At 37.5% G+C, this 21645-nt stretch overlaps 1 protein-coding gene across 5 annotated transcripts in view; it reads right to left on the reverse strand.

The window, feature by feature from the left end:
• Phka1 (phosphorylase kinase, alpha 1 (muscle)) overlaps positions 1–21645 on the reverse strand; it is a 152150-nt gene that overhangs the window by 85414 nt on the left and 45091 nt on the right. For all 5 annotated transcript variants that reach the window (XM_005401695.2, XM_013502821.1, XM_005401692.2 and 2 more), the window contains exons 9-10: positions 5348–5401; positions 3526–3648 (exon numbers count right to left, since the gene is read on the reverse strand). In XM_005401695.2, the coding sequence (XP_005401752.1) occupies positions 3526–3648; positions 5348–5401 (177 nt within the window). The remainder of the gene's footprint in view (positions 1–3525; positions 3649–5347; positions 5402–21645) is intronic.

Genomic DNA, 21645 nt, shown 5'->3' on the forward strand with positions numbered 1-21645 from the left:
TCAGTTGGCTCTAAGGCAGAGTGGCACATGGCAGAGGGCAACAGTTCATCTTGGTGGAAGACAGCAAAAGCAGCATGAGCAAAAAAGGAGGAGCAGCAAGAGCAAGGCTCTTTCTCTCCTTTATATTGCATGCAGGCTACCTGCCCCAGGGTGGGTGTAGCACTCACACCCATAATCCCAGCATTGGACCATGAATCAATCAAAAACTCTAGAAGCCCACCCCCTGCCTGTATGAGGCTTTGGGGGAACAGCTAGACACAAAAGCATGACACCATCTATTACAATTTTCTGTAAGAGTTTTTTTTTTTTTGTCATGAATGGTGTTGAACTTTGTCAAAACCTTTTTCTGCATCTATTGAGATGATCATGTAGTTTTTGTCCTTTGCTCTGTTGATATGGTGTATTACATTTATTAATTTGTGGATGTTAAACCATCCCTGGATTCCTGAGATGAATCCCACTTGGTCATGATGTATAATCTTCTTGATGATTTGCTGCACTGTGTTTGCCAGTATCTTATTAAGTATTTTTGCATCTATGTTCATTATTGAGATTGGCCTGTAGTTTTCTTTTTGGTTACATTCTTCTCTGGTTTTGGAATCAGGGTAATACTTGCTTCCAGGAATGATTCTGGAAGTACTGCTTCCCTTTTGATTTCTTTAATGAGTTTCAGCATTAATGGCATTAGTTCTCTAAATTTATTGTAGAATTCAACAATGAATCTGTCAGGGCCCGGGCTTTCCTTTGTTGGTAAATTTTAAAATACATTTTCAATTTCACTGGTTGATATCAGGTTATTTAGAATATATCTTCTTGCTTTAGTTTTAGCAATGTGATTGTGTCTAGGAATCTGTTCATTTCTTCTGTGTTTTCATTCTTATTAGAATATAGGTTCTCACAGTAGATACTGATAATCTCCTGGACTTCTGTGAGATCTGTTGTGATTTTACCCTTTTCATTTCTAACTGCTTGAATTGGTGTTTCTTTCTTTCCTTTTTTCTGTTATTTTTCATTTTTAACAATTTTATTTTAAAGACAAAAAAGAAAAAACCAAAAACGCACAATAATACAGAATTTGAAAACAAGATAATAGATTAACAATGGTTAATATATTGCATATTGTAATCATCAAAATAGTTGCTCAAATTACAAAGTATAGGCATGCCTAATTGTAATTGGGTGAACCTGTGTTTGGCGCGTAAATATTTATTATTTCTGTGAAGAGGTTTTTAATGGCTTTTAAGCTGTATCCAGCTTTCTCACAGGTTCCAGTCAATCTTTTGCTGTTCTTCACTTCATCGCGTAGCCGTTGGACTTATTTTTCATGGTCTCTTGTGATTTTTAAGATATCTTTCTTTTTCCTGGTCACTAGTCTCATTTCTGTCTTCTAGATCTGATATTGTATCTTCATCTTCAATCTGCTGCATATACTTTCAGTGGAGTTTCTAATTTCCTGCATTTCTGTTTGGATCTGTTTCATTGCTTCCATTTCTTATCTATGTTGGGCATTCATGATTTCTATCATTTTCTGAGCTCCTCTATTCATTTATCTGTGTCTGCTTTAATGCCTTTCATTTTGATAGTCATTTCTTTTTGCACTTTAGAGATTATTTTTTCTATGGCCACTTCCATTTGTTTTTTTCACTTTTGCTGGTATCATTTCAGAGAGTTCCATTTGTTGGCTTCTTATTTCCTCGATCTCTTTGTGCTCTGCATTTGTCCTGGGTGTGCTGAGCATTTGGGATTGTATTTTGCTTCTTCGTCTTGTCATTTTCTATTTTCTGTGTTGATGCTTGTAGATTTCTTATGTTAGATTGCCTTATCGCTAGTGTTCAGGATTTCTTAGGAGGTGTCTGTTCCTTCAGATGTTTTCTAGATGTAGGTGGTTCTTGGTCTTTATATCTATCCCAGGAACCTACCTTCCCAATATATTGAGTTTAAAGAGTTGATAACAATTTGACTTAGAGCACATTCCTTTGGTACTCCCCTGTGGTGATGGTTATGATCCCTTATAATTGCAGTGTTGTCAGAGAGGGGAGCATACTTGTTATAGCATGTGTGACATCACGGTTTAGTTTAGTTGGCAATAGCAATAGACTCTAGTACAGCCTGGCTACTGACAAACTGTGGTAACTATTAGCCTGATGTCTATAACTGTAGGAGGAAGGTCTACAGAAGTTTTATACAATCTAACTTATATCGCAAAGTTGTATACAATGATTTTCCACTTAGTAGATGATTTTAACCTGTTGGGAGGTGGTCAGGAGGATAGTGGGTAGGATGGAGAGAGGAATGAGGTTAAATATAGTAGGATCAAGGTTGGAGGGCCCAGGATGATCATCCAGGTTTTAGATAATCATAGGACACAGGAGAGAAGGATTGGAAGAGAAGGCCTAGGAGTTTTGAAATGAACCAGAAAGAGAAGAGACAATGTTTCCTTACGTGAAAGTATCACAACAATCACAACAAGAGAGAATGCTGACAAAGGCAAGGAAGTGGAGGAGTAGAATAAAACAAAAAGAAAGGTTAGAGATCATCTGTTGGCTTGAATTGCTAATGTTGCATGGGATATTTCCATGCCTCTACTTCTACCTGTCCATTCTGTATGCCTTAGCCAGGATCCTACTGTGTTGCTGGCATTCCTGCAGGTTCTCTGAGTCCTGAGTCCCGCCAGGGGAGGGAGGGAGTAGCGAGTCTCAGGCTTCTCTCCAGCCACGCTGTCCTGGGTCAATGGAGGAAGGGAGTAGCCTAATTCACACTCTTGTCACCACCCCAGGTGTCCTGGGTGGAAGGAGGAAAGGAGGAGTGTGAACTCAGATTCCTCTCTCAGGCCAAGCCTTCCAGGGGCAATGGAGGAAGGGAGGGGTGCAAATTCACACTCTTCTTGCCAGCCACACTGTTGAGGACTTAGCTTTTAGTTCTTGAATACACATAATTTTTAGAAATACATAGTGTCATTATAGGATAGCAGACTGTACTTTGAATTACAACCTATTTTTACCTGTGTGATTCAAAGAATTTTAGGGATATCTTTTAAAAAATTATTTCTATTGTACAAATTTATGAAGTGTATTATGGTAATTTTATCCACGTATTATGGTAATTTTATCTGTGTATAATAATCAACTCCAGGCAGTTAACATTTATTCCCCTGAAATATTTTTTAAATGTTTGATATATTTTTTAATGAAAAGAGAAAAGTTGTTATCACATACAAATTGAAGGAGTGGGTGAAATACTTGGGATACTCAAGATTGAGGCAAAAACAAAAAACCAATAAGCTCCCCCCAATACAGCCCCAAAGCCAAACAATCAAACAAACAAACAAACAAACAGAATCCAGGTATCCCAAGTCTTAATTTAGTACCTTCAGCTACTAGTCTCTAAGGGACAAGTCTGTCTTCCCTTACAGGGAATAATTCCATTTGGACATGATCAGTACAGCTATAAACTGAAAAAAAAAAAAAAAAAAAAGACCTAACAATAAAAACAATTTGCTGAAAAGGTCTTTCCCTAGCACATTACCTGTTCTGTGTTGCCACTGAAGACTCCATCAAGGATAAAGTAGGTCCAGAACAGTGGCCACTCACACTCAATGTTTTCAAATAGCTTCAACTCAGCTGGCTCATAGTAGAGCCGATTGGGATCCTAGTAAAAACATAATAAACAAAGTCTGTGTTATCACCCTGAGTTTAGATATGCAACTTTAGTTCAGAGGTATTACAATATGGCCTGTCATATTGTAATATATTTATTTTAGACAAGGCAGTTGGGGGAGGCAGCACATGTATATACTCCCCTTCTTTAACAAGTACTCCATGAAATGGGATAATAATAACACCATAGGAGAGTATATAAAAAGTAAGTCTGGTCTGCAATAACGTTGAGTTTGGTTTTATAGCTGTTAAGTTTGAGGCAATAGTAAGATGTACGAATAGAAATGCTTAGAAGGCCAGGTACAGGTAAGGGTTTAGAAACTGTCCTCAGAGATGACACATGAAGCATAAGTTATAGATGAGTTTTGTGGAAAAGCAATATATAAAATGAGCAAACTTCCAAGAATGGAATCTTGGTAAGTCCTTAGATTAGGGTGAAAGAGAAAAATCAGTAAAGGGTAGTATTATGGAAATTAAAGTAAGAAATAATTTCAAGACAGTGTAGGGGTAGGTAACAGTGATGTACTATAGAGAAGTCAAAGAGAGTGAAGATAGGGAAAAGACAATTGGATTGATAATTTAGGAGCTTATGGTGATGTTTCAGATCATAATTTAAGTAGAATGGTAGGAGCAGAAATCATATTTGGGGTTAAAGAATAAAGTGGAAGACAGGAAGTAGGCCAGAAGAGTTTGAGCTTGATTAAAACTTGTAATACCTCTGGACCAGCTCACTTAAGCCTTAAGCAATGTTTGCATTTTCCTTTAATAACATTTAATTTCCCCATTGATACTTCCAAGGAGAACTTTGGACTAGCAGAACAAAAGGAACTTACCTTTTTCTGAAGATAAAGTACTGTTTCAAATTAATCAACTGCAAAACTTGGAAGGTGGTGCTATACTTTGGAGTTGGTTTAACTATGTGCCTCAAGGTTTCTTGTGTTGACATTTGATCCCCATTGTGAACTGTTAAGGTAGTGGAAACTTAATCTAATTACGATTTTTAGAGGTGGAACCTGTGTGAGGGGATTAGGTCTCAATAAGGTCATTAGGGTAGAGCCCCTATAACTGAATTCTGGCTACATTGTAAGAAGAAGAGAGACCCACATGCATACCTGTGCTCCCTGTCTCTTTCAGTGTGATGCCCTGCACCACTGTAGGACTCTGCCAGCAAGAAATTCACCACCAGATTTGGACCTTTGACCTTATACCTCCAGAACTATGAGCCAAAATAAATGTGGTAAACCTGTTTTCTTTAAAACTTTCCCTGTCTCTGGTATTATGTTATTGGCAAGAGAAAACGGACTATAATAGGGATTCAGACAGATATACTGTGCTGATATATAATTCCATTTGCAATTATTAAATTTGGGGAGGGGATACTTTAAGACTATGCAAATTACATTTTAGTTTGTTTTTGCTTAAACTTGTGTGTACTGATTTTACATTCATCAGTAGTTCTTAACCAACTGCAAGAGGTGGAACGATCACTTTCTTTCTTTCTTTTTAAAATTTAACTCAGAAAAGCTCCAAAACAGAGAACTTATCAGTTAAAGCCAACAAATATCAGTTATTGTTATCCTATTCAGTGACCCACATAAGTACCACCAGTAAGCTAAGTATATTTTATCAATGAGGCTACAGATAGACATTACCATTGTATCATGTGTTCATTTTAGGGAAAAGAAATTTACCTCTTTAGGAGTTTTATATCCATCTCGCAGAAAACGACAGCAACCATAACGACCCTGGGAACACAGAGAGAAAATGTAATTAATCAGAAATACGTTCTCTGCAACATCTATATGTACCAACCTCTTACCAATATAGACATGACACTTAACAAAAAATGGTCCATGTCTCTAATCCCAGCACGTAGGAGGCTGAGGTAGGAAGATTTCTGCAAGTTCAAGACCAGCCTGGCCCATGTGGTAAGTACAAGGCCAGTCTGAACTACAGAGTGAAATCCTGTCTCAGAAAACACCCCTGAAATCAATTTCAAGTGAACGCTCAGATATAGGCTCTGATTAGAGCAGCATTCCTAAGACTATCTTCCCCATGGCTGTTCACTTTAGGGTAATTCAGTGATAGCCTGGGTACTAATCTATGTGGTCCTGCCTATAGTTATTATAGCTCATAAGAGACAACAGGCTTTTAAAAAATATTTAAATTTTGGAATAATTTTAGATTTACAGAAGAGTTGCAAATATAGTAGAATCCCAACATACCCATCAACCACCATAATCACATATTAACATCTTATATAATTATAGAACTTTCCTCAGAACTAAAACATTAACTTTGGTACAATACTATTAACCAAAGTACATAACTTATCTATATTTCACCAGTTTTTCCATCAATGTTCCTTGTTCTGTTCCAAGACCCAATTTTGAATCCCACACCACATTTGGTTGTCACATCTCCTTAGACTTAGCCTCTTCCCATCTGTGACAGTTCCTCAGTCTCTCCTTGTTTTTCATACCCTTAATACTTTGTTTTTGCAATACTAGGGATTGAACACAGGGCCCTGAACATGCTAAGAAAATACTCTATTGCTGGGCTACATCCCCAGTCACTGTTTTTAATAGACATCTAGAATCCCCAAAATGGTACTGGCCAGGACACACACTTCTTTGTTCTTCTTCAGACCCCAAGATAAACTTCTCACTCCCTTTTGCACACGTGCCAACTAACTTCCAATCCCCTCGAGACATGACACATCAACTGCCCATATTAACCCCACCTCTAGTCCAATCTAATAAGAACCCATTCCCCAGCTCCCTCCTCCGACGGTCCCTGCAATCTCCTGCAACCTTCCCACGCTTGCAATAAAGGCTTATTTTATCTACCTCTGTCTCTTGCTCTATCTGTTGCCAAATCTAACATTTTTGGTGCTGTGACTTGGATAACCAGTGGGGCGTGTGGCTCCTAACGGGGCTATCCTCACCTTTTTGAGCCAAGGAGCCGCTTTTTCCCCTCCTCTTGCCCCTACATTTGCTGTTGCCAGCCTTCATCCAACACTGATCCATACCAATTCTCACAGGTGAGCCACCCCTCACTCCAAGAGTTCCTGCCTTGCTCTTGTTCTCATAAATCGTGGGCCCACATCAGGACTCTCTCTCTCTCTCTCTCTCATGTCCTCCGGGACACCCCTCTACTCTCTCAGTGATGACTGGGAGGACAGATTTGGGCATTTCTCACTCACTTACACCCCAATGAGGGTGATGATCCTCCAAGGGGCCGTGACATGGTTTTCAGCACTCAGCTCACTGCCTTCAGCTTACCTCTAATTCAGTCACAACTTGCAAGACACCGCTTCCCAGCCAAAAAACACACTGTTCAGGTGTCTTTTAACAAACCTAAACACCCTTGACCTCAGAGACACAGTAAAACCACAACGACTAATCTTTTACTGCCAGATGGCCTGACCTCAGTACAAAATTGATAAGGACAGCCACAGGCCCAAGGAGGATACTTTCGATTTCAGTATCCTCCGTGATTAGACTATTTCTGCTACTGCAACAGCAAATGGTCAAGTTGCTGGTATTAAAACAAAATAAAGTACTAAAAATACATTAATTACAAATAAAAGGAGTTTATTTTTTCCAAATTCTTCTTATAAGAGATCTCTACTAATTATAAACGAATTGTCTCATGTATGTATTTTTGTCTGTCTGCCTCTCTGTCCAATCTGTAAACAGCTATTTTATTTGAGCTCAACAAATTTTTCTTAAGCCATTGTCTAAGGGTATGCTTTCACCAAGATTTCCAGCTGGACAAAATGATGTCAAAATTGATTTTATAAATGTCGTACATATTCTTGTTTATGTACTATGATTTGAGAGTCTCTCGTTCAAAATTAGTGTGTGAAGTATTATGATTGAATGTTCATAGGACATAAAACATTTGTTAAGATAATTAAACAAAAATCCTGTAGGGTTAAAAAAATCTGTTAGACAGGACTCCAATTGATGAATAAGGAGGTGGCAGTCTAGAAACATTTCTCCAGTCCTTGTTCATTAATAGGAAGCCCCAATAATCTCCATAGCCTTATCAGAGACACTCTAATACTGTTCAAAATATATTATTGTGATATGTTTACACTGGCCATTATCAAAAGGTTAAATTTTGGAAAAATAGGGCAATAAGGTTTTCTGATTAAAGGATGCTATTGATACAAAACTAAATTAAAAAAACACCAAAATAATGATAATTCATTTTTGTCAATTTCATGGTATATTAAATGTATTCATGCCTTCCAAATGTATAGTATTCTAAAATGTAAAACTGGGATTATCTATAAAAGTGATAGACATTTTCTTTCAGATTCAGACATTTGCCTTTCTTTTGTGTTCCAGATATTTGTAATAAGAGGTTCATGTCAGGCCAACATGAGGTCAACATTCAAATGATAATTTTTTAACTAAAACTTATGTGGTGTATATGCTATGTATATGCCACTACATTTAGAGACGCTTAGATATTAAACGGCCCAGACAATGTTACAAATTTTTTCAACGACATCCTATTAAAAGACAACAAATTAGATAAAAGCTTCTTATGTATTAGGTAGGGATGACTGACTAAAAAGGCTAAAAAGGATTGTATTCCAAGATGGAGACTGAAATGTGTTTTAAAAATTTCATCATGCCTGTTATGTTATAATACCATGTATGGCTTTAGATTTCAAGATTTTCCTAATTACAAAATGTAAAAAATGAAACAAACATTCTTATACATAAAATTTTGCACCAATTTATAATTTCCTTCTAATTGATTTGTAGAGATATCACTAAGGTTGATTTCAAAGTTTCTTTCAGAAATATTGCTCTAATTTCTGTTCCCATAGCAGAGTAATACAATTGTTTCTCTAAGTCCATATGTCATTGTTTTCTCATTAGAAACTATCTTGGCTACTTTTATAAGAGCAATTCTAAAATGTAAAAAAAAAATTTAAACTTATATTTCTAACACTATATTCAGGAATGGGACAAAATAACAAAACTTAGCTAGCTTTGACATCCCCCATGCCAGTTGCAGCTTTTAAGATAAGTGTAACTTAGCCAGACAATGCATCTCATTATATTTTACTTGCTTTCAGGTTTTCAAGGACAGCTCGCCTCAGTCTTAGACAATGATTGATTTTTCCTGCTCACTGCAATGGCTTTTGATTTCAAATTTTCTTTATAAAAGTATATAACTGTTGTCTGTTAACATTCTACAAGGATTCAACTACTGGAACATCCATGATTGGTAAGAAGTAACAGTTCTCTGGCTATACTTTATATTTCAAAGTGCTTAATACTCAGATAAAAAGTAAATAGTTTGAGAGTTAATTGCTCCCATTACAATATAATGTCATTAACCTTCTCTTCTGGATGTCCACAACTGAGGTTTGGAGACCAAATATTAGAATGATACACGGGCTGAGAGGACAACCAATATATTGGCTCTCACCCTTTGAGGTCAGTGAGGACTCAGGACATAAGAGAACCTCTGCTGCAACATCATCTAACTCAACTGAGTCTTTGTTCTTCTGATCAAGGAGATTATGGGACCACAGAGAAAAGTGATTGCACAGTGTATAGTGTGCCTAAGGAGAGTCACCAGGAGAAAAAAGTCTCCCAAGCTTTCACAGAAAGCAACCTGGTCAAGCAATGGCCGTGGCTCCTCCAGATGGCTGACGCTGACTAAAGTACTGAGAGACACTGTACATGGTTCCAAGATAAATCCTGAGGTGATTTAACTGACCTTGATAGATAACGAAAAGTTAATTTTAATTAATACAGGTCTCACTTTAACTTGGTCTTAAACATCCAACAGAAAAGTATACCACAAGATATTTATTTACTTATTTATTTATTTTTTTGTTTTGTTTTTTGTTTTTTTTTTGGTTTTTCTCCGGTACCGGGAACCGAACTCACGACCTTGCGCTTGCCGGGCAGGCGCTTTTGCCGCTGAGCTAAATCCCCAGCCCTACCACAAGATATTTAGAGAGAGTGTTATATGACATATATCAGGGCCTTAACTAACTATACTCAGCAGGAAATGACTTGGTCTTAAACATCCAACAGAAAAGTATACCACAAGATATTTAGAGAGAGTGTTATATGACATATATCAGGGCCTTAGCTAATTATACTCAGCATGAAATGACACCACAGCTGGTCTCTCCTCTCAATAAAAAAATTAATAGAATTAATGAAACAGCCACTCATTTCTACTCAAAGTTGCCAACAGATTTGGCTGACAGCATTGAACAAGTCTCAGGGTCCATAGCCACCCTCTAAAACCAAATCAACTCCCTGGTGGCAGTTGTGCTCCAACACCACAGGGTACTGGCTATTACGACAGCTAAAAGGGAGGAACGTGTGCCATGCTGGGAAAAGAATGCTGCTATTTTGTCAACCAATCAGGTATCATCATGGATAAGATAAAAAGAAAGCTTCATGAGTATGTGGATCAAAAGCACAAAGAGATGACCCACTGGTCTACCCCCTCTTGGTGGGGATCAACTCTTGACTCATGGGCACCTATCCTACTTCCCATCCTTGGTCCACTTATCATGATCATCATCTTGTTGCTTATAACACTTTTTCTTTGTAAGTTTTTTTCAAGCTTTCTCCAGTCTAGGTTACGAGCCCACACCACCAGACAGCTACTAGTCTTGGTCGAGACTCCAGGTACCAGCTTCTACAGGGGCCTGACTCATCATTCTAAAGACTACAACAGCTCCCATCACCATGCCCTCTGTCAGCAGGAAGTAGTTTGTGAGAGTCATCGCTCCTTAACAACAAAAAGATGGGAATGATAGATAACCAGAATCCCAAAAATGGTGCTGTACAGAACACACACTTTTTTGTTCTTCTTCAGACCCCGAGATAAACTTCTTACTCCCTTCTGTGCATGCACCAACTAACTCCCAATTCCCTTGGGATACGACACATCACCTGCCCGTATTAACTCCACCTCTAGTCCAATCTAATACAAACCCATTCCCTAGCTCCCTCCTCCAAGGGTCCCTGCAATCTCCTGCAACCCCCTACACTGGCAATAAAGGCTTGTTTTATCTACCTCTGTCTCTTGCTCTATCTGATGCCAACCTAACAGTTTTAAACTTCATTCTGAGATGGAGTCTTGCTAAGTTGCCTAGGCTGGGCTTGAATTTTCAATCCTTCTGCCTCAGCCTCCCACAGTGCTGGAATTACAGGCATGTACCACCATACCCAGCTTCTTGACACTTGTGAAGAATGCTCATTAATAATTTTGTAGACTGTCCCTCGATTTGGTTTTATCTGACTTTCATATGTGAGATCATGTATTATCAGGAAGGACATAAAAGAGGCAATCTGCTCTTCTCAGCACATGGTATGAGGGGCACGAGATATCAGCATGTGCTGTCACTGGTAATATTAAGTCTGATTGATTGGTTAAAGTGATGTTTACTAAGATTGTACTTTCCCTTTTGTAACTACTAAATATTTTGGGGGGAGATACTTTGAGACTATGCAAATATCCTCTTTCTGCTTAAATGCTCATCCACTGATTTTAATGTCCATCAGTACATCTGTCCTAAAAAAACTGATATTACTGTGCTTGCCTAATGGCAATTTTATATTTTTCTAGTATCTTCAAAATGCATTAACTGAAATTTTCCTAGTTGGAAGATTTGGCTCCACTACCACTTACTCATTTCTCAGTTACTTATTTATATCAGCATGGACTCATGGATATTTTGTGTATTCTTTGGATTATAATCCCATACTATCATAGCTATTTTGTCATTCAAGGTGTTCTTGCTTTGGCCATGAGGAACACTTCCCAGTTGGTTCTTCAGTCTCTTTGACATGTCCCATCCTCTTTTGATCTCTTCTTTACTTTTGGAAACCATAAGATGTTACAAGGTCCTCTTTTATCCTCCCCGTCCTAGTCCTCAACGAACCACTTCTTCAAGGGAGCTACAGAATTTTTCTTTTGGCACCAGATATCAAACTCAAAGCTTTGAGCTTGCCAGGCAGGCACTTCGCCAAGCTACATCCCTGGCACAGCTACAGAATTTTGATGCTTCCCATTTTTCTCTTTTTCTTCAGGATTGCCTTGGCTATCGTAGGTCTTTTCTGGTTCTATATAAATTTTAGGATTGTTTTTTCTAGCTCTGCAAGTAATGTTGTTGGTATTTTAAAAGGGATTGCATTAAAACTATATACACTTTTGGTAACATAGCCATTTTAATAATCTTAATTCTTCCTAGCTAGGAGCAGAAGATGTCTTTCCATTTTCTAACACCCTCTTAAATTTTTTCCTTCAAAGTTCTGTAGTTTTCTTTATAGAAGTTTTGTACTTCCTTGGTTAGGTTGAATTTTAGGTATTTAAATTTTTTATCTATTAAAATTTTTATTTCAAAATTTAATACATATATGAAAAAGTGTGCATAAATCCAAAATGTACAACTTTATGGACTTTTATAAAGCAAGGGCATCAGTTGCTACCACCTTGGTCAAGTAATAAACTATGATTTGCTATTTTTGCTTGTTTATTTTTGTGGCACTGGTGATCAAATCCAGGGCTTCACACATGCTGAGCAAGCAAGGGCTCTACTACTTGGCTACACTGTCAGTCTGTTAATGTTTTTAAGAAAAGGACAGATATTTGTTGATGGCTTTGAGGTTAAAATCATTAGATAATAATGCTTGGAAGTTTAAGAGGATTACATGAGTGATTTTTTTACACAGTATGTGTTATAGATACCAGTTGTCAACTATCACTTTAACTGAGGCACGAAGGAAGCCATAGTTTACATTTCTAGGAAGACTCATTTTTCTCTTGAGCTTTATAACTATACATCCAGCTGGATACTCATTGTCTTTCCTTGAAATACTCACAGGTACCTCAAACTCAATATATTTTATATGAACTACCTCTCTTCCTATGCTTCCTATCTCAGTAAAGGATTCCTCCCTGTATCTAGTTGTTAGGCTAAATACCTAACACCTGTGACTACTTTTTTTTCATTTTTTATCAGCACGTTTGCAGTACATAGAGTTTACATGCTTTATGTGAGTTGGTGGATGTACATAACACTCTTAACTCCTTTTTGTATCCCCCTCTGCTTCCTTTTCACTCTGTCTTCTATCTCTTGATCCCTTTCCCATTTGAGAAAGATCTTTCTCCCTACTTTCTATTATACATCTTTTATTTGGCTCTTTATTTTGAAGCTATCATGAATTGCACTCTTTTCTTAATTTGTTTCTGAGTAAGTTCATTATTGGTGAACAGCAACACTATTGATTTTTTGTGTTAATTTTGTATCCTGCCAATTTGCTGTATTTGTTTAGCAGCTATAAAGAGTTTTCTGCTGAAGGTTTTGCATCCTCTGTGCAAAAGATCATATCATCTACAAATAGAGATCATTTGATTACTTCATTTCCTATTTGTATTCATTTCATTTCTTTTGCTTGACTGATTGCTCTGGTTAAAGTTTTGAATAGTGTGCTGAGAGGAGTGGTGAGAGTAGACAGCTTTGTCTTCTTCCTGATAGTAGATGGAGTGTTTTCAGTTTTCCCCCATTCAGTATGATGTTGGCTGTGGGATGTCATATACGGCTTTTATCAGTTTAAGATAAAGTCCTATACTTGTTTTAATCAAGGTTTTTATAATGAAGGAAAGTTGCATTTTTGGTAAAGGGGTTTTCTGTATTTACCAAAGTAATTTTTATCCTTGATTCTATTTATATTGTGTATTATATTAATTGATTTACATGTGTTCAATCATTGTTATGTCCTTGGTATTAAACCAATTTGATCATGGTATATGATCTTTTTAATAATTTGTTGAATTCTGTTTGCAGATATCTTATTGAGGGTTTTTGTATCTATGTTATTCGAGGATATTGGCCTGTAGTTTTCTTTCTCTTCTCTTTTTTTTCTTTTCTTTCTTTTATTGTGTCCTTATCTGATTTTTATATCAGGTTAATGATGGCTTGATGGAATGAGTTTGGAAGCAATCCTTCTCTTCAATTTTATGGAACAGGCATTAATTCTTCTCTAAAGTTCTGGTAAAATTCAGTAGTGAAGCCATTGGGTTCTGGTGTCTTCTTACTTGGTAGAGTTTTGATTACTGCATGACTTTCATTGGTTGTTCTTTGGTTCATGGTTTTCATATCTTCTTGATTCAATTTTGGTAAGTTGTATGTATCAAGGAATATCCATTTCCTCCAGCTTATCCAATTTATTGGAATATATAGAATATAAGTTTTCAAAGTACTTTCTAATAATTCTCTGGATTGCAGTGGTGGCTGCTGTAATTTCAACTTTTCATTTCAAATTTATCTGATTTTATTGATTTGGGTCTTTTGTCTTTTTATTTTCATAAGTTTGGCTAAAAGTTTATCAATCTTATTTATCCTTTCAACAAACCAACCCATTGATTCATTGATCTTTTGTATTATTTTTTAGTCAGTTTCATTAATTTCCACTCTGATCTTCATAATTTCTTTCCATTTACTAGTTTAGGGTTTGAACTGTTCTTGTTTTTCTAGCACTCTGACATATATCATTAGGTTATTTATTTAGGATGACTCTGTTTTTCTAATGTAGACACTCATAAATTTTCCTCACAGAACTGCTTTGTGCCCCATAGATTGATATACTGTAATTTCATTATCTTTTATTTTTCTTTCTTTCTAAAATTGCTATATGTTCATTGCATTTTAGTCATTTTTAGTTTCTGTTCCTCTCTTTTCACTCCCATCTCTCCCTCCATCCTCAGAGTCCCTTCACATCTCCTCAAAGTCACCTCCCTGTTTTGTATCACCTTTTTGCTTTTAAAATTATGTATAGGTTGAGTTTCTCACATAAGAGATACCATGCAACATTTAACTTTCTGTGCTAGATTTAATTCACTTATCATTATGATCTCAAGGTGCATCCATTAATTCTATTGTCATTCAATTGTAGAAATTTTAAAATTTCTTCTTTAATTTCCCCTGTGAGGCCTTAAATGTTTCTGAGTATTATTCAGGAGGGTGTGGTGGCACATGCCTATAATCCTAGCACTGAGGAGGGTGAGGCAGGAGGACTGCTGCAAGTTTGAGGCTAGCCTGGGTTACAAAGTGAGTTGAAGGCCAGCTTGAAGTACATAACTAGATCTAACACAGTTCATAATAGCTAAATTCCGGAAGCAGCCTATATGTGTCCATCAACAGATGAATGGATAATGAAAATGTGGTATTTATAAGCAATGGAGTACTACTCTGCTGTCAAAATGAAACTCGAATCATTTGTAGGAAGATGGATGCAGCTTGAGACCATAACGTTAAGTAAAATAATCAGGCACAAAAGCTTAAATATCACATGGTTTCTCTTACATAAGAAACCCAAAACATAAATAAAAAGCAAAATGAAAGATAATAGGAAGGAGGGGGACATATCTTTCTCAAATGGGAAGGTGATCAAGAGATGGAGGAAGGAGGGTGGGAGGGGAGGGAACAGAAAAAGGTACTCAGATGTGTTATGTATATGTACCAAATCCTCAAAAAGAACGTAATCATTGTGTACTGCACACTATTAATAAAAAAAGAACATACCTTTTGTATTTACTGACACATGTTTTATTGACCTAAAACATGGTCTATTTTGTTTTTTTCTTTCGTTTTTTTCCAGTACCAGGAATTGAACTCATGACCTTGTGCTTGCCAAGCAGGCACTGTCCACTGAGCTAAATCCCCAACCCCAATATGGTCTATTTTGAAGAAAGTTCCTTCAGTTGCTGAAAAAAAGAGTATTCTGCTGTTATTGGATGAAAATCTCTATAGATATCTGTTAAATCCATTTCTATAGTGTAATTTAATTCTGATGTTTCTTGTTGATTTTTTAAATCTGGTTGACATATTTGTAATTGTATACAACTGTCCTTTTATGTCAAGTTGTTTTTGAATCATGAAATTGGATGCACTGACATTTTCAGTGTGTATATTTACAATTGATATCTGTTATTGGTGAATTATTCCATTTACTTATTGTAGTGACCTTCTTTGTCTGTTCTGAACAATTTTGGTTTGAAGTCAACTTTGTTATAAATTAGAATGGCTACTCCTGCTTGCTTTCATGCTCCAACTGCTTGGTGTACCATTTTCCTGTTTTACATGGTTACTAAAGTCAATTCAATTGTTATACCCAATTTTGTCTCATAAAAATGAAAAAGTTCCTGTCAATATTGTGATGTGATGACAGTTTATTCTTATTTTGATACAGCCCTAGAAAACTGGTGGTGCTAAATGCACTTTACAAATTTTTAAGGTTTAAAAATACAGAGATAAGCTGCATTTCTCAATGCAGCTTAGAGGTTGAGAACAGGATGTATCTTCAGTCTAGAGAGAATTTTCCTAATACAATAGATAGTCACACCATTGGGTTCCACCTGGGCAGGGCCACCTCAGCTCCTGGCACTGGACCTACTGACCAGACCGTAAGGCTCAGAGAAAGAGAAGGCAAGATGAAGGCGGGAGTTAAGGCAGGACACTCTGCTGCCCAGGGGCCATGCTGTAGCTCATGTTTTCCTGTTCCACCCAGAAGTCCCACCAACGGGTGGAAAAAAGAGTTTCTCTCTCAGTGGGCTAGTAACAGGAGCCAGCAGAGTAACATCCGATTTCTCTTGGTAATATAACTGGAAATCACAGATAGTTTTCTCATTAAGAAAATACAATTATACAAGAATCATGCCAGAGGAGCATTGCCCTAGCCCCATGTGAGAGAAAAGACCTGGATCAGCATCCTCTCCACTTGAGAGAGCAGACCTATGCCAGAGGAGTGGTGCCATCCTCCCAGGGGAGCACAGCATAGGGCACCAGAGGCAAGGACTACACAACCAACCTGATCCTGGATGAGGACAATATCTGGGGAGAGACAGGAGCCACCAGAGCCCATGAATGTTGCAATTAAGTCCAGTGGTCCATTTGAACCCCTGCCTTGCAGCCTATACCCAGTAGAGAACAAAGGGCTAATTGTGTTCCTCATCTACCAAAGTGGGGGCAAGGACACACTTTGGTGTGAACAGTAACCACAGTCTGTGGGGAATGAACAGAAGGGCCTCTAGTGCCAGGAGAGCATGTCAAAGACCCATAGACCTCTAAAGCTAGGCAAAAAAACCATGTCTGCCTCAATCCCAGGACTGCAGATCATGGAAAGAAACACTCATTCGATAATACAGGAATTTTCTCTTTGACTCAATCTTTGTTGGACTTTCTATTTTGTATTATTTTTGTCTTTCTTTCATCAGGTTCTTTTATTGGGGGGGTACATGTTTTTCTCCCACTTTTTATTTCTCCTCTTTTATTTTCTTTATTTTTGTCTTTTATCTTCTTCCCTTTCAAGTATATTTTCTTCTCTTTCTTCTCTTATCTCTTGTTTTGCTGTTTATTTTTTTCATCTTTTCCTTATTGGTTCTTTCCAAAGACTGTTCCCTAATTTCCTTTTACTCCTTAATAGGACCCCTTGTCTTACTTTTCTCTCCTTTTCATCATATCCCATTGATTTATTTGTCAAATTTTGCATTTTTCATTCTCCAGTTCCTCACTCCCTCCACCTTCACTAGTATAACTACTAAGCTTGATGAATCTCTAGACAGTTAACTTTACACTACTGCTGTTGAATACTGTGCTATTGTTGGTAACGATAAACTCATTCCAATTAGTTGATATTGCCAGGCATGCACTTGTGCCACTTAGCTATATCCCCATCCCTTAAAGATTTTTTGTTTTGTTTTGTTTTGTTTTTGGTGCCAGGAATCAAACTCAGGACCTTAGGCTGATATTTATTGTAGGTCAAGTAATAGGTAAATATTTGGTTTATCTTAGAGTTCACACTACAATTACAGATCTCCTTACTATGGACAAGGATGGTACATTTTTATTTCTGAGGGTTTGTCGATATTCAGTTTGTATTTAATGTTATAACTGATGCTGATTTTATTTCTATAGTCAAGCTGCCATTACTTGGTGTTCTTGAGATGCCAATATCCAGATTACCTAGGAGTCATTAACAATACAGTAGTTCATCTCAGGAGAACTGGGTACTGAGCCAAACCTGCTGCAACATCTCATCTCAAGTAAATGGAGCTTGTTGGATTCCAGGACAGAAGCAAAGGCCAGTGGTAAGCCAAACACAGAGGACATCACTGAAAAGCAGACACTAACTAAAGAGGTCTCCTACTAGAAACAAACCTTTTTACTACAATAAACACACAAGCCTCAAAACAAAACAAACAAAAATAGAAACATGAGAAATCAAGCCAAGAAAATACCTCCCCAAACTCGTATCTCCCTCAAAGCCAACTAATAGGGATTCAAAGGGGAGGAAACTAAAAGCCTCACATCGAATTATTTGAAATGGTATCAGGGGAGATAAGAAAAGAGTTCAATAAGGTAATTAGGAAGCTCGTTGAAGAGATAAGTAATAAGATATTGCACCAACTAAAATCACAAGTGAGTATAAAAAGGACACTATAAAAAGAATTAAATAAAATGATGTAAAATATATATGACCAGCATAGAAAAGCATGTGAGTCCATAAAGGGATCACTAGAAATTCAGGAGATTTTGAATTCAAAGTATGGGCAGAATTGACTGATGTGAGAACAAACTGAGAACTAGAGTGAACAATTAATAAGGAACATTTTGAAAACAACAAGAGAACATGAATAATGGATCCAATAAATCCTAGATGATACAAACAAGACTAACCTAAGATTAACTGGAATTAGTAAAAAATCAGAAAATAGCACAGATTGCATAAAAAACCTACTTACTGAAATAACAGCTGAAAACTTTCCAAATAAGGTAAATGAATTTCACATACAGGTAAGTGAGGCATACAGAACCCCAAAAAGACATGATCAGAAAAAAAAATTCTCCATGACACATCATAGACAAAATCCTAGAAGGCCAGCACTAGGACAGAATCTTAAAAACTGTTAGAGAGAGTTAACGAATCACTTACAAAGGAGAAGCCAGGTGTAGTGCTACATGCCTATAATCTCAGCATTCCAGAGGCTGAGGCAGATGGATCTCCACAAGCTCAATGCCAGCCTCGGCTACATAGTGACTTCATGGCCAGCCTGAACTACATAGTGAGAACCTGTCTCAAGAAGAAAAAATGAACAAACAAACCCAAAACCAAAACAAAAAGAACCCATTATAATCATACCAGACTTCTCAACACAAACCTTAAAGGCCAGAAAAGCTTGGAGTCAAGGGTTTCAAGCCCTAAAAGAAAACAATTTCCACCCAGACTGACATATCCCGCAAAACTATCATTCAAAATTGATGGAAGAGCCCCAGGGACTGCTCTCACTAGGGTGTGCGTGCCCGCCCTCTCTGCACACACCCTGTGCCGAGTGAGCAAGTGCTCCAAGAGCTGCTGGTCCTGCAGTTCAAGTCCGTGCTTTACTTGCACCTGGATCTCTTTGGGGGGTCGCAGGCACTGGTAGTCTGTGATTGCTGCCATCCGGCCTGCATCTGGTTCCTGTATGTGTCCTGAACTGACTGGAGACACAGAATCAGGTGGTTCACAAGCTGTCAAACTTGCAGTTCATGTCTGGGTTATGTCTGCACCCTGAACTGCCTGGGGACATAGGTCCATTGGACCTGGATTATCACACCAGTGCAACCCGAGTCTGGGGATTGCAAGTGCCCTGAACTGCAAGGGGATGCTGGATCAGATGGTTTGCCATCACCTGACACAAATGCCCACATCTGAGACCTGGGATAAGGAGATACAAGTCAACAACTGCCGGGAAACCCCAGACTAAGTAGAGCTTCTCAGGGGAAACTGAGGGGCAAACCTGAACAACAGGAAAACTAGAGACACTAATGGCCTTTGTTGTGCAGCCACTGAAGAGGGAAACTGAGCTTTCTGCATCCGGTAGCAAACATGACAAAACAAAGGACTAAAACACAATCCCAGAACTCCACCACACTCAGAACAAGTCCAGGAGACATTGACATAGGAAAACTTGGTAAACACATGCCTGAAATAGCTGAAATGATTGCAATGGAAGTAAAGAAACAACTCCATAAGGCCATAGAAGAGATGAGATCAGAAATAATCTCTCAGATAAAAAATGAAATGACAATAATAATGAAAGAACTGCTCAAAAAGTTTGAAGAAGAAACATATAAGAAAATAGAAGAACAAAGGCAATGGACAGAAACATTAAATGAAAAATATAGAAAGGACTTAGAACACATGAACCAGATTCAAAGAGACTTCCAGGAAAACAAAGCTGCCACTGAAAGCTACCAAAACCGCTTGAATGAAGCTGAAGATAGAATCTCAGACTTTGAAGACAGCATGGCAGCTAGTGACTGTGAAAGAAAGGATCTTGTAAAATCAACAAGGATCCAGGAAAAGTCAATTCAACAGCTGCGAGATGAGGCAAAGAGGAATAATGTACGACTTACAGGAGTAAATGAAACAGCAGGGGGAAACACAACTGACATAAAAAGAATATTTGCAGAAATAAGAGCAGAAAATTTCCCAAGTATGGAAGCAGAACCTGATATACAGGTAAATGAGGCATATACAACTCCAAACAATCACAACCAAAATAAAACTACACCCAGAGATATAATAGTCAAGATCCCTGATCTCCAGCAAAAGAACAGAATATTAAAAGCTGCTAGAGAAAAGAAGCAGATTACCTATAAAGGAAAGCCCATGAGAATCACGTCAGACTTCTCAGCACAAACCATCCAACCAATTAGAGCTTGGAGAGAAGTATTACAGGTCCTGAGACATAACAGCTTCCAACCAAGACTGATGTACCCTGCCAAACTATCCCTCAGGAGAAATAAAGGAGAAATAAAATATTTTCACAACAAAGAACAACTAAAGAACTTCATGAGTGCCAAGCCAGCATTATAAACAGTACTAAAAGATATTCTAGACAGAGAAAAATCTTACCGTAATTTCAAGAACAACAGTAGAAAGGAAACATCAAGAAGAGCAAGCAAGTAAACAGGTAGAAAAAGTAGGAAACCAGACCAAGTAAATAACATGACAATGATAAATCAACACATGTTGGTTATAACTATAAATGTAAATGGCCTCAATTCTCCAGTCAAAAGAAACAGACTGGCAGAGTGGATTACAAAACAAAATCCAACGATATGTTGTATACAGGAAACATATTTTACTCAAAAGGAAATCCACAGACTAGAAGTCAAAGGATGGAAAACAATCCTCCATGCAGCAGGAACCCAGAAAAAAGCAGGTAGCCATTCTGTTTACAAACAATGTTAACTTCAAACTGACAACAATCAAAAGAGGTAAAGAAGGTCACTACATACTAGTCAGGGGAAAACTGCAAGAGGATGAGATAACAATCATAAACATCTATACACCAAATACTGGAGCTCCAAATTATATAAGACAAATCTTAACAGGCATGAAAACCCATATACTTAATAAAACTATTGTAACAGGGGACCTCAACACCCCACTGACACAAAGAGATAGGTCAACTGGACAAAAAATCAGCAAAGAAATAACAGATTTGAACCAAAGCTGTGAACAAATGGACATAGTAGATGTATACAGAGTGTTCCACCCTTCAAAATCAGAATAAACATTTTTCTCAGGTGCACATGGGACTTTCTCTAAAATAGAACACATCCTAGCCCATACAGCATACCTTCCGAAACGCAAAAGAATTGAAATTACCCCGTGCATATTATCTGACCACAGTGCAACGAAATTGGAAATTAACAACAAAAGGAACTCCAAAAACTGCGTAAACACTTGGAAATTAAACAACAACCTCCTGATCAATCAATGGGTCACAGAAGAAATTCAAGAGGAAATGAAAAAATACCTAAAAACAAATGAAAATGTAAATACAACTTACCGGAATCTATGGGATGTAATGAGAGCAGTCCTCAGAGGGAAATTTATAGTGGTAAATTCACACATAAGGAAAACAGAAAGAGAACAAA

Source organism: Chinchilla lanigera, unplaced genomic scaffold (assembly GCF_000276665.1).
Source record: "Chinchilla lanigera isolate Chin_1 unplaced genomic scaffold, ChiLan1.0 scaffold00074, whole genome shotgun sequence".
Lineage (NCBI taxonomy): Eukaryota > Metazoa > Chordata > Mammalia > Rodentia > Chinchillidae > Chinchilla > Chinchilla lanigera.